We start from the raw sequence: 14,815 nt of genomic DNA, 5'->3' as shown, positions 1-14,815 counted from the left end.
TATTACTATTACTATTATTTATTATTTAAAAAATAAAACGGGTTAGGTCGTTTCATCTTCACTCTTATCTTCCATGTTGATTTGAAGGCTTTCAGTTCGAAGACATGAGTGAAACTATCGGTGGCGGCCATCTCTTCTGCTAAGGTGACTTTTTGATCTATCTATTTTAAAGTTTGATGTGTTTGTTTGTTTACGCCGTATACTTTGGTTTTTATAGTAGTTTAAGTTATGTGTTTATGGGATTGTGAGAATTGAAGAATATTCTATGCAATCAATATTGGAGAGTATGATTAGGGATTGCAATATTATTGTTTCCGATTTTGTTTGAGATGATTTATATATTTTAAATGGTCAGCTGTATATTTCTTAATTGTTTGAAATGGTTTAACTCTATCATATTAAATGTCGAACATATATGGTAATTTTTGAGAATGAGCTGTTGGGATTGAGATAAATGAAGAATATTATATACAATCACAAAAAAATATTTGCAGTTAATGTTTTGATGTTATTTTTGGTTTGATACGATATGGGAGAGACTGATAAGGGATTGCATTAAAGTAGTTGACGATTTTGTTTGATATATGATTACATCTAATATCGTTTGGATTTGAATTCAATTAAAGTTTTGGGAGGGGGACATTTTTGGATACACTTGTGATATCTTGTGTTTTTGTTGAGTTTTAAGCCTTGTTTTTGCATAGTTATGTTGCATAATCTTGTCTTTTTCTAGGTTGTTTTAGGAGCATATGCATCGAGTGTGTTGTCTTTCAGGTTCTTGGAGTAATCTCACCACATTTGGAGCATTTGGACCTGTTTTGGAGCAAAGAAGCTAAGCAGCTGAAGAAGTGACAAAGGATCAGGAAGCACACACGGCCATCCCAATCAGTCAAGAGTTCCCTGGCCATCCCAATCGGTCACTCCAAGTCGGCCAGATGATAACCGATGCCACTTCTGGACGTCAAAGACAGGAGACGCACGCGGCCATGGCGATCGGCCAAATAGTGGCCGATTGAAGCATGCGGTCCAGCACACACGGCCAAACGTTGGCCGATCGAGCTCAAGACGATGAAAGACAGGAGACGCAAGTGGTCACCTCACGCGGCCAACAGCCGGTCGATCAATCCTCCACGTCAAATATAGGAGCTACCCGCGGCAAGGACCAGCGGCCAAACTGTGGCCGTGTGACTTCCAGCGGTCTTCATCATCGGCCAAGTGGCAACTGGTGGAGCCGGAGATGCACAAGATCAGGAACCATCAACGGTCTTCATCATCGGCCAAGTGGCAACTGGTGGAGCCGGAGATGCACAAGATCAGGAACCATCAGCGATCTTCATCATCGGCCAAAGTGTGCCCGGTTGTCCCAATCGGCCAAGATCACTTGTTTTATCCTTAACCCGGGTTTGACCCAGTTTGTTTTGGGTTGACCCGGTTCCTTTGCTGTTTTCCTATAAATACTCTAACCCTATTAAGGGGAGACTGATCTTTGGTTTATCTTTTGTTTAGCAGCCACTTAGGGTTCTTAAGCTTATCTACTCTTGGTTTGTGGATTGATTGAGTACTTCTAAGTTTTTAATATCAATTTCTTCTTCAAATCTCTTAATCTATAATCTCTTATTATGATTTCACAAAGATCAAACTCTTTCCTTTGTGTGATCATGATGATGAGTGAGTAGATCCTTTAGAACTTTGGGCTTGGTAGATTAGGGAGATAGATGATTGATCTTTGATGTCTAGGGCTTTATTTATGTGTTTCCTATCTTGTTTAGTGTTAATAATGCTAGATAGTCTTGATCAAGCTTAAATCTAGACATTAGGATTTCCATGCCCATAAGATGTTTGATGAAATTCCTGAACCAAACTATTCAATAGCTTTGCATTCCTAGCCAATGGAAATTGTTGATTAGGGTGTTTAGTGGTATCTTGACTTGTTTATAATGCATGCTTACCTTGTGATTGCCTTTAGAAATTGTTGATTATCACTTGATTTGCATAGGATCTCTATCATGGAAATGGATTGATTTGCATAAGTGTTCTTAGCCATAGGATTGTTCTTGATTGTTTCTTAGACATCTAGGATTGGTTAGCTATCTCCCAAGTCAATTACCTTGCCCAAGGTTCACTTGTTTAATCTTGATTTAAAGACTGTTTCTTAGTTGTGTCCTTGTTTGTTTTGAGTTTTTATTGCTTTGAGTTTGCTTTGTTCTCTTTCTTTAATCCATTTTGTTAGTTAAGACTGTTACAATAAACCAATTCCTGTTTAAGTTTAGATTAAGCATCTTTGTGTATTCTTAGTGAGTTGATTAATGCAAATTGTGGATTGATAATTTAATTGAAGTAAAAGTACTACATCAATTTGGCGTCGTTGCCCATTTGCATTCAATTTGACCATTAGGATTTCAACTTTCCTTGAGTCTATTCATTTACTTTACATTGTTACTTACTTGGTTTGCTTTGGTGTTTTGAATTCTCTTTTGCAAGGTGTATGAACTTTAGAAGTCAAGGCCAAGCCAATTTAGTTGAGCCTGTTGAAGACATTCACCGTTTTGAAAGAGAGAACCGCCGGTTAGCAAGACACGCTATGGACAACAATCATCCTCCTGCTGCTGTTCATAATGGAAATGACCAACACAATGATGACCAAGCTCCTCTCCATCCTCCAAGACAACCAAGAGTCATTGGAACTTTTGATCAACCAAACATTCATGGAAACCGCATGGGAATTAGAGCACCTCCTGTTGAGAACAATAACTATGAGATTAAGTCAAGTCTTATCAACATGGTGCAAAGCTCAAAGTTTCATGGTTTGCCTATGCAAGACCCTCTTGACCATTTAGATCAGTTTGACATGATGTGTGGGACAGTGAAAATCAATGGTATCTCTGAAGATGCATTCAAGCTCCGCCTCTTTACGTTTTCTTTTGGAGATAGAGCTAGGACTTGGGAGAAGAACCTACCAGTGGGATCAGTCACCTCTTGGGATCAATGCAAGAGAGCTTTCCTATCCAAGTTTTTCTCTACTACAAGAACAGCAAGGTTAAGGAATGACATATCAAGCTTTGCTCAAAAAAGGGAATTGAGAGTTTTTGTGAAGCATGTCAGAGATTCAAGGGCTATACTATGACATGTCCTCATCATGGTTTCTCCAAGGAGTCTCTTATCAGCACATTATAGAGAGGGGTGCTACCAAAGATAAGGATGTTGCTTGACGCAGCAAGTAATGGTAACTTTCTTGGCCAAGATGTTGATGTTTATATGACTTTGGTGGAGAATCTTGCTCAAAGTGATGGAAACTATGGGGAGGATTATGATAGAACTCCAAGAGATCATTCTGGTATGAACGAGCAGCACCGCAAGGAGATCAAAGCATTGAATGACAAGATGGATAAAATGATTCTTGCCAATTAAAAGCCAGTCCACTTTGTTACAGAGAGTGATGTCTATCAAGGGTATCAAGAAGGTGTGGAAGCTTGTGTTGAAGGACAAGAAGAGGTCAATTATGTAGGTGGACAAGGGTATAACAAGTTCAATCCCAATTACCGCAACCACCCTAGCCTCTCTTACCGCAACACCAATGTGGAGAACCCACAAGATCAGAGTTATCCACCACAAAAACCACCTGGTTTTCCTTCCCAACCCAACTATCAGCCAAAACCTCAAGGGAACTATCAAGCTAAGCCTCAAACCTATTCCCAACCTCAGCAACAAATGAATGCACCACACCCTCAAGGTCAAGGAGATGACACAAATGCTCTACTTAGACAAATCCTAGAAGGCCAAGGGAGAAGTGCCATTGAACTTGCCACACAAATGAAGAACATGCACCACAAGGTTGAGAATGTTTATGGTGAGTTAAATGCTAAGTTTGAGAGGTTGCAAACACAAGTCCAGGGACAAGCTTCTTCCTCTTCACCAAGACAAATGGTTACATTACCAGGAAAACCAGAACCAAACCCCAAAGAGTACATCAATGCTATAATGCGGAGAAGTGGTAAGCAACTACCTACTAATGAGCTCAATCGGGACATTGAGACTAAAGGAGGGGAGGTAGTGGTTGAGATTGAAAATGAGGATGAGTTGGTAGTGAAAGACTTGGGTAAAGACAAAGAAGCTGATGAAGTTGTGGTTGACAAAGGCAAAAGTAAAGTGGTTGAGGAACCAAAGCAAGACAACACCATTGATGAAGTTTTCAAGAAGATAAAGAGATTGCCAAGGAGACTCTATTTGTGCCTCCACCTTATGAGCCAAGACTACCATTTCCTGGTAGGTTTAAGAAGCAACAAGTGGACAAGTATAGAGCTATGTTTAATGCTCAAATGAAAGATGCTGCCATCACAATGCCAATCATTAATGCATTTTTGCTGAACCCATCATACAATAAATTACTCAAAGATGCAGTTATGGAAAAGAAGAAAGCTCTTCAAGGAATGGTAATCTTAACCCATGAGTGTAGTGCTATCATTCAAAACAAGGTGGTAGAAAAGAAGCTTGAAGATCCTGGTAGCTTCACTCTCCCTTGCACATTGGGNGTTTGAGAGGTTGCAAACACAAGTCCAGGGACAAGCTTCTTCCTCTTCACCAAGACAAATGGTTACATTACCAGGAAAACCAGAACCAAACCCCAAAGAGTACATCAATGCTATAATGCGGAGAAGTGGTAAGCAACTACCTACTAATGAGCTCAATCGGGACATTGAGACTAAAGGAGGGGAGGTAGTGGTTGAGATTGAAAATGAGGATGAGTTGGTAGTGAAAGACTTGGGTAAAGACAAAGAAGCTGATGAAGTTGTGGTTGACAAAGGCAAAAGTAAAGTGGTTGAGGAACCAAAGCAAGACAACACCATTGATGAAGTTTTCAAGAAGATAAAGAGATTGCCAAGGAGACTCTATTTGTGCCTCCACCTTATGAGCCAAGACTACCATTTCCTGGTAGGTTTAAGAAGCAACAAGTGGACAAGTATAGAGCTATGTTTAATGCTCAAATGAAAGATGCTGCCATCACAATGCCAATCATTAATGCATTTTTGCTGAACCCATCATACAATAAATTACTCAAAGATGCAGTTATGGAAAAGAAGAAAGCTCTTCAAGGAATGGTAATCTTAACCCATGAGTGTAGTGCTATCATTCAAAACAAGGTGGTAGAAAAGAAGCTTGAAGATCCTGGTAGCTTCACTCTCCCTTGCACATTGGGACCTCTATCTTTTAGCCATTGTTTGTGTGATCTTGGGTCTAGTGTTAGCTTGATGCCTCTTTCAGTTGCCAAAAGACTAGGTTTCACACACTACAAGAAGTGTATGATCACCCTTGTTCTTGCTGATAGGTCAGTTAGAACACCAATAGGAGTGCTTGAAGATCTACCAATGATGATTGGCCATTTTGAGATCCCAACCGACTTTGTTGTGCTTGAAATNAGATGCTGCCATCACAATGCCAATCATTAATGCATTTTTGCTGAACCCATCATACAATAAATTACTCAAAGATGCAGTTATGGAAAAGAAGAAAGCTCTTCAAGGAATGGTAATCTTAACCCATGAGTGTAGTGCTATCATTCAAAACAAGGTGGTAGAAAAGAAGCTTGAAGATCCTGGTAGCTTCACTCTCCCTTGCACATTGGGACCTCTATCTTTTAGCCATTGTTTGTGTGATCTTGGGTCTAGTGTTAGCTTGATGCCTCTTTCAGTTGCCAAAAGACTAGGTTTCACACACTACAAGAAGTGTATGATCACCCTTGTTCTTGCTGATAGGTCAGTTAGAACACCAATAGGAGTGCTTGAAGATCTACCAATGATGATTGGCCATTTTGAGATCCCAACCGACTTTGTTGTGCTTGAAATGGATGAAGAACCAAAGGATCCACTCATCTTGGGGAGACCATTCTTAAGAACTGTAGGAACAATGATTGATGTGAAGAGTGGGAAGATTCAATTGAATTTAGGCAAGGAAGCCTTGACTTTTGACATTAACAAAATGATGAGGAAGCCTACAATTGATGGTCAAATTTTCTACATTGAGAAGATGGAAGCTTTAGCTGATGAGCTTTTGGAGGAATTAGCAATAGAAGATGAGCACCAAAGCACTTTGACAGATAAACAAGGAGAGTTTGGTTTACTAAAGGAAGATAGTGAAGGGTATGAAAAGATTCTTGACTCTCACAAGCCTTCTAGTGATGATAGAAGCTTCCTTGAGTTAAAAGAGCAAGTGGTGTGTTCAGTTGAAGTAGATTCAAATGAAGATTGGAGTGAGCTTAAAGCACCCAAGATTGAACTTAAACCACTCCCTAAGGGGCTAAGGTATGCTTTTCTAGGTAAAAACTCTATTTACCTTGTCATTATCAATGAAGAACTTAGTGAACAAGAAACTGTTACTCTTCTAGGTGAATTAAAAAAGTATAGGAGAGCTATTGGTGATGTGGTGTGAAAAGAGATTCTTAAACTCTTTGATGCTGGTATCATATATCCTATATCAGATAGTACATGGGTTTCACATGTACATGTGGTACCAAAGAAAGGAGGAGTTACAGTTGTTAAGAATGATAAAGATGAGTTGATTCCAACTAGAACTATAACTGGACATCGCATGTGCATTGATTATAGGAGACTTAATGCTGCATCTAGAAAAGATCACTTTCCTTTACCATTTATTGATCAAATGTTAGAGAGGCTTGCTAGTCACAGTCATTATTGCTTTCTTGATGGTTATTCTGGTTTCTTTCCAATCCCCATACATCCTAATGATCAAGAAAAGACTACTTTCGCATGTCCTTATGGTACTTTTGCTTATAGAAGGATGTCATTTGGATTATGTAATGCTCCAGCTACTTTCCAAAGATGCATGATGTCAATTTTTTCTGATCTAATTGAGGATGTTGTGCAGGGTTTTAAAGAGATGTGAGGAAAAAAATTTGGTTTTAAATTGGGAGAAGTGTCACTTCATGGTGAAAGAAGGAATTGTGTTGGGGCATAAGCTTTCGGAGAAAGGCATTGAGGTTGATAGAGCTAAGATTGATGTGATGACCAATTTAGCACCACCAAATTCAGTCAAGGGGATAAAAAGCTTTTTGGGCCATGCTGGATTATGTAGAAGGTTCATTAAAGACTTCTCAAAGATTGCTAGACCTCTTACAAGATTGTTGTGTAAAGAAGTTGATTTTGAGTTTGATGAAGAGTGTCTTCAAGCTTTCAAGAAGATAAAGGAAGAGTTGGTTAGTGCTCCAATAGTTCAAGCTCCAGATTGGAATTTTCCATTTGAAATCATGTGTGATGCTAGTGACTATGCAGTTGGAGCAGTGCTTGGTCGGAGAATAGATAAGAAGCTTCATGTGATATACTATGCAAGCAGAACCTTGGATGAAGCACAAGTCAAGTATGCTACAACAGAGAAAGAGCTCCTAGCTATTGTCTTTGCATTTGAAAAGTTCAGGTCATACTTGGTGGGTTCAAAGGTCATTGTTCATACTGATCATGCAGCATTGAGATATCTTTTAGCAAAGAAAGATGATAAACCAAGACTCTTGAGATGGATATTGCTTCTTCAAGAGTTTGATTTGGAGATTAAAGATAAGAAAGGTATTGAAAATGGAGTAGCAGATCATTTATCAAGAATGAGGATTGACAATTAGATTCCAATCAATGATAACTTCCTGAAGAGCAACTAATGGCAATACAACTCCTTGATAAGAGTTGTGATTCTTGGAAAAAGCTTGGAGAAGTCATGAGGTTGGAAGAGAATGGTCCTTAGTATGTTGATTATGTTAACTACCTTGCTTGTGGTCTTGAACCACCAAATCTTGTTGGCTATGCTAGAAAAAAGTTTTTTAAGGACATCAACAACTACTATTGGGATGCACCATACCTCTATACTCTTTGTAAATACAAGATTTAGAGAAGATATGTTGCCAAAGAAGAGATAGAAGGTTTAGTAGAACTTTTCATGGAGCAGCATATGGTGGTCATTTTGCTACATTCAAGACAGTCACAAAAATTCTTCAAGCTGGTTTGTGGTGGCCTACAATGTTCAAAGACACTCATGAGATTATCTCTAAGTGTGATTCATGTCAAAGAAGAGGAAATATCAACAGGAGGAATGAAATGCCACAAAATCCTATTTTAGAGGTTGAAGTGTTTGATGTGTGGGGTATTGACTTCATGGGACCATTTCCTTCATCATGTGGTAACAGTTACATACTTGTAGCTGTTGATTATGTCTCTAAATGGGTGGAAGCAATAGCTAGTCCTACTAATGATGCAAAGGTGGTACTAAAGTTGTTCAAGACAAACATTTTTCCAAGGTTTGGTATTCCAAGAGTGGTCATAAGTGTTGGAGGAAAGCACTTTATCAACAGGGTTTTTGAGAGTCTTCTCAAGAAGCATGGAGTGAAGCATAAGGTTGCTACACCTTACCATCCCCAAACAAGTGGTCAGGTTGAGATTTCAAACAGGGAAATCAAGTCCATTCTTGAGAAAACAGTTGGTATTACAAGGAAGGATTGGCCAAAGAAGATGGATGATGCTTTATGGGCATATAGAACTGCCTACAAGACACCAATTGGAACCACTCCATTCAACCTTCTCTATGGGAAATCATGTCATTTGCCAGTTGAATTAGAGTATAAAGCAATGTGGGCAGTCAAGCTTCTTAACTTAGATATCAAGAATGTTGTAGAGAAACGCTTGGTGTAATTGAATGAACTGGAAGAGATCTGCCTTGAAGCTTATGAGAGTTCAAAGATCTATAAGGAGAGGACAAAGGCATTTCATGACAAAAGAATTCTTCCAAGGGTTTTCAAGGAAGGAGATTTAGTGTTGCTGTTCAATTCCCGCTTGAAGCTATTTCCAGGAAAGCTCAAATCCCGCTGGTAGGGACCGTTCAAGATCAAAGAAGTTTGACCTTATGGAGCCTTTGTGTTGCTGAACAAGGCTGGCAAAGAGTTTGTGGCTAATGGTCAGAGGTTGAAGCACTACTTAGCCAATGATTTCATTGAGGAGGGCACAATTGTTTCTCTCTCCGAACGTCAAGACGACTAAGCGGTGCGGTAACGTCAAGCTTAGAGACGTAAAACAAGCGCACTTGGGAGGCATTCCCATGGTATCCTTATGTAAATATTTTCTATTTCTCTTTTATTATGTGTGTTTGAAGTTTTGTGTTTTTGAGTATTAAGTATTAGAAAGTTTGGAGACTTGTGTGGATTTGTCTTAAACAAATGGAGTTAGCGGCCAAGTAAATCGTTTAAGTGGTGCCCGAGAGATGCCATCGATTCAAGCTTTCGGTCAAACCGAGGCCGTGTCAAGCAACGCGTTTTCGAACCGGGACCATTAGCGGCCAGGGGACGCGGTCAAGACGTGGCCGAGTGAGGCCATCGGGCACAACCATCGGCCACAGGCTGACCGATTCAAAATTCTCGAGCAAAAGGAGATTTTGGACAGGGACTATGAGCGGTTTGGACCATCGGCCAAGTGAGAGATGGGTAAGGCCATCGGGCACAACCATCGGCCAAACAATGGCCGATTGGGTTTATGGGTTCCGATGGACTTTTGAATAGGAGATGTCCGCGGCCAAGACAATCGGTCAGAGTACAACCGATTGCAATCATCGGGCAGGTGCAGCGGTCAAATGACAACCAATGGCAAGGTTTGAGGTCTTAAACAGGAACCATGAGCGGTTTGACCAATCGACCAAATGTTGGCCGATTGAGATTCACGAATGAGAAGGAAGACTTCGGACAGGAACAACGCGCGGTCAGGAGCAGCGGCCAAACCGTGCCCATGTGTGCCCATCGACCATGGCCATCGGCCGAACGGTGGCCGTTGGTGTCTATCCATGTGAGTTTTTCTAATCCTTCCCGGTTTTGTTTGGTCCAATCCTAGTAAACCGGTCTAAATTTCACCAATTCCTAACTTATTTTGACTGGTTTACTACTCTCCTCAAATCCTAAAACCCGAAATCCTTCTGCTTCTTCCTCACTTTGTCGATTTTCAAGCTCCTAAACCCCTTAGAACACTAAAAACTTTGTATCTCTCTCAACTCTCGATTGTTTTCAAGGATTTTTGGTGTGTTGGTTTTGGTTTTGAAAGCTCTTTCCATTACTTATAATCTCATCTGCTCGCTTTGCTTAACTCCTTGTCGAAAACAAGGTAAGAAACAAACCCTCCCTTCTAAAGTTTGATTCCAATAAGTGTAAGATTAGACTTCCCAGCTATTTATGTCTGATTTTAGGTTGTTTAGCTTGATATTGATGCTAGCTAATTCCAATTTGGTTAGAATTTCTGGGCTTGCTGTTTAATTTCGAAAATTTTGATTTTTGAGCACTTAGGGTTCTTGAGAATTGTTAAAATCTAAAATTTGGGGGAATTTGAGTTTTATTGTTTCTTTACCTTGTCTATTGTACTATGAATCAATCTGTAGGAGACTAGCAAGTTTGTAGAACAACTGATCATGTTTGATGGTTTATTGAGTTCTTAAAATTCCTAAGAAGAAGTAATGTTGAGTTTGCTTATGGGGTTTATGCTTAAGTTGGTTCTCATTTGTTCATTGGATTACTATGATTGCTTTATCTCTAAGATACTTAGCATTTGTTGGTTGTGAATTCAAATTGTGGCTCCTAGTGAGCCTTACTAATATTTTTCAAGTGTTTTTGTATTTTTGATAGGAGCAATGGGTAGAACCAACTTGAGACCTGGAGAAAAGAAAACAAATGCAAAGGAGGTAGTGGAAAGAGTTGTTGACAAGAAGAAGAAGAAGAAGAAGGCAACTCAGTCTAAGTCTTCACTTGGTAAACAAAAAGCTCCAACAAGCAAGAAAGTGATATGAGGAATCTGGTTCAGAGGAAAGAGATATGAGTGAGAGTGAGCCTGAATCTCCACCACCTCTAGCTGCCAAGGAAAAACAGCTTAAGCCAAGCAAGAAGAAGCCTACTTACTCCCAACTGCTGCAACGCCTTAAGAAGATCAAGTTTGCTCCAACTAGATACACAGATCATGAATTCCTTCACAATGTTGGACTCCGTGAGGATATGCAAACCATCTTCACAACTTTGGGATTAGGACAGTTCTTCAATATGGCTTTCCCCACATATGTTGAGCCAACTAGAGAGTTTCTTGCATCCTTGTCAGTGACTTATTATGAAGATGAGATGGTGGAGGAAGCCAATGATCTTGGACATTTTGAGTTTAAAGTTCAAGGGAAGCACTGCAAGATGACTTTTGGAGAGTTAGGAGCTATTTATGGTTTTCAACCAGGAACAAGGCTAGAATACAACATTAACCCAAAGGAGTATGATTTTTTTTGGCAATCTATTGGTGTGGGCAATTATGCAGCTGGTCAAATGAAGAACTCAAGCATCCAGCATCCAATAGTGAGATATGCTCACAAGGTCCTCTCTCACACTCTTTTTGCAAGAAGAGAAGCTGGAGGAGTTCAAGCCAATGAACTTGGTTGTCTTCTAGCAGGGTTGCAACCTTTCATAAGTTCCTACCAGGAAAGGAATCCTCCATTGTCCAATGCTGAAGATACATGTGTTGTTTTTGTCTTCCTTCACCAAATGCTTCACTACCAAGGTTGGGTTTGGACAACAACAGATAAGACTCCTGTTCTAAGTATGGGTGGACTTATCACCCCCATTTTACAAGCTAAAGGGGTTGAGCTTGGTGAGTTTGACCATGGAATTGCAAGGCTTGATCCAGTCTACCTCAAGAAGACTACTTATTTAGATGGCCAAACTGAGAAGGGTTTATATGCATACTATGGTTACATTTTCAATAGCATGCAGAAGAAGAGGCTACTACTCTCTCAAACAGGAGGTCACATCCCTTTATGTCAGGTTTGGAATATGCTGCCACATTAAAGATGCTTACCTCTACTCCTTTAAGGATGATGGGCCAGTGATTCCAATAACAACTTCAAGGAAGGGGAGAATTCAAGCTGAGAACCCTTCACAATCAGCTCCTCCCAGTCCAGTTTATGGCAGTGATAGGTATAATTTCCAACTATTTGAAGAAGCCACTTCCAACAAGTCTCTAAGAGAAGCCCACACCCACATTCACCTTTTCCAAAGATTTGTTAAATGGCAAGGAAAGACCATAAAGAAGCTGGTAAAGGGAGTGAAAAGTTTGAACAAAAGGTTGAAGCATGTGGAGGCAAAGCTAGACACTACAAGTACCACAAACCCAAACATTGAAGTTGTTGAGGACTCAAGAGAAGAGCAAGCAAATGTGGTTGAGGATGAGCTGGAGAGACAGTCATTCCATGGTGAAGGTAGCACTGCACTTGGTTTTTATGACCCACCAAGAACTTCAGCATATGAGAGGAGACAAAGGAGGAAGAGAAGAGCAGAGAAATCTCCAACACCATGCACCAGTAACTCCTCCTACTCTCTTGACTCCTCCATGAACTGGAGGTACACTCCAAGTCCTTGTACATAGAGACTTTTCTTATTTTCATCTTTACTTTTCTTGTTAGTCTTTTTCCCAGTTTTTCTCACACAGAGACTGTGTGAATTAAGTTTGGGGGAGGGACTAACCATCTAACATTGTGTTTTGTTTTGATTTTCATTTTTAGTGTCATGCATTTGTTAATAGCTATGTTTTGAGAAAAATCAAAAAATATATGAAAACCTAAAAATAAAAAAATAAAAATAAAATAAAAAAAAAAAAACCAAAAAAATGCATGTAGCTTTGCATTTTCATTCTTGTGATTAGGATTGAGTCTAGAAGCATTTAGTATGCATTTGCATCGGGATAATGATGAAGTTGCTTTGTAAAAGTAGAGTCTTAGGATTGAACCCACAGCCCTCATTTATAGTTCATTGGTGCTTGTTTAATCTTTGGGAAAAAATGAAGAGTCTAAGCTTAAAGCATTGTGTCACTTGAAAGCCTTTTCTTCTAGTGTAAAGCTTGCTTGCTCATTGCTGCATCTCTATATTATTAGGACTTTAATTTAATCTTTAAATTATCTTGCTTATGGACTATGAATGCTAGCTAATGGAACTTCCATTTGGGTTAATTATCTCTATTTGCCACTCTATTCTGTTTAACCCAATCTCTTGCCATACCTTTGAACCCCAACCTTTTCTTTCAAGCCTTGTGTTGATTTGTTGAGTGAGGCCTCTTTGTTGATAATGCTATAGGTTGTGAAATCTTGAGAGTATTGAGAATTACAAAGAACTGGCTCATGTTTTAGCTAGGTTTGGAATCCTTAGAACTAGCTAATAGGACTGGTTTTGAAAGAAATAGGTGGTTAGAATTTGATTTGGGTAAAGGTTTGAAAACAAGAGAGATTAAGGGGGGAGAAAAGAAAGAATTACTTGGTCAAAAGAAAAGAAAAAGATTTATCTCTAAGGTTAAGATTTGGTTAAAAGCTCTTAGTCTCTTAAGAAGAAAAAGAGAAAAAAAAGTCTAGTTGTTGTCTCCTAGAAAAGTTTCATAAAAAATGCTAAAGCATAGCTTAATAAGAATGGGAGTTCATCAAAAGAAGTTCAAAGAAGTAAAAAAAAAAAAAAAAAAAGATAGCTTGTGTTTAAAGTGAAGCATTAGAGATATTCAAAAGTTTAAGACCATAAGTAAAGAAGATAAGGGGTTTAAGTTGAATCAAGTTGATTTTTTGGGTTTGAAAGAAAGAAAAGAAGGTTGAGTAAAAAGGGTAGAAAAGCTTCTAGGTGGGTAGAACATCAAGAGCTAAGCTTTGTATGCCCAAATTATTCTTAATCTTAGATAGGTTTCACAACTGTCTAGCATTCCTCTTTGTTTGAGAGTAAACTACCCAAAAGCATCATTGCCAACCACTTCATAAAAAGCCTTTCCCTTAAACCAATTGAGCTTGATTTATTTTCCATTTGCAAGATCACACCAAACACTTTAATGAATGTGAAAGAGATGTTCAATAGGATTGCAAGTCTTTACCAATAGATAGAAAGTGAACTAGAGTGGTGCATTGTGATAAGCATAGAAAAATATTTGTAAGAACTTTGATTGATCCTAGCACCATTGAATTACATTTAAGGACTGTGGTTTGAATCCTTTGTTGTTACTTTTTGGTTCTGAATCCCTTTTTCAAATCTCTCTCTCTCACTTTTTGTTTGGTTCTTGCTTGAGGACTAGCAAGAGGTAAGTTTGGGGGAGTTGATATCTTGTGTTTTTGTTTGGTTTTAAGCCTTGTTTTTGCATAGTTTTGTTGCATAATCTTGTCTTTCTAGGTTGTTTTAGGAGCATATGCATCTAGTGTGTTGTCTTTCAGGTTCTTGAAGTAATCTCACCACATTTGGAGCATTTGGACCTATTTTGGAGCAAAGAAGCTAAGAAAAGTGAAGCTGAAGAAGTGACAAAGGATCAGGAAGCACACACGGCCATCCCAATCGGTCAAGAGCTCCCCGGCCATCCCAATCGGTCACTCCCAGTCGGCCAGATGATAACCGATGCCACTTCTTGACGTCAAAGACAGGAGACGCATGCGGCCATGGTGATCGGCCAAACGGTGGCCGATTGAAGCAAGCGATCCAGCACACACGGCCAAACGTTGGCTGATCGATCTCAAGATGATGAAAGACAGGAGACGCAAGCGGACACCTCACGCGGCCAACAGCCAGCCGATCAATCCTCCACGTCAAAGACAGGAGCTACCCGCGGTCAGGACCAACAGCCAAACCGTGGCCGTGTGACTTCCAGCGGTCTTCATCATCGGCCAAGTGATAACCGGTGGAGCCGGAGACGCACAAGATCAGGAACCACCAGCGGTCTTCATCATCGGCCAAAGTGTGCCCGGCTGTCCCAATCGGCCATCTCAACCGGCCAAGGCTTGCCGTTCACTTTAGTCCACACTT

General features: G+C 39.8%; 1 protein-coding gene across 1 annotated transcript; it reads left to right on the top strand.

Moving 5' to 3' along the window:
* LOC104728181 lies at positions 5,494–6,423 on the top strand. Its single transcript, XM_010447206.1, has one exon. The coding sequence runs from the start codon at positions 5,494–5,496 to the stop codon at positions 6,421–6,423; it is 930 nt and encodes a 309-aa protein (XP_010445508.1).

This window comes from Camelina sativa, chromosome 11, assembly GCF_000633955.1.
Source record: "Camelina sativa cultivar DH55 chromosome 11, Cs, whole genome shotgun sequence".
NCBI lineage: Eukaryota > Viridiplantae > Streptophyta > Magnoliopsida > Brassicales > Brassicaceae > Camelina > Camelina sativa.
The sequence above is the reverse complement of the archived record's forward strand: the minus strand, read 5'-3'. Positions and strand labels throughout refer to the sequence as shown.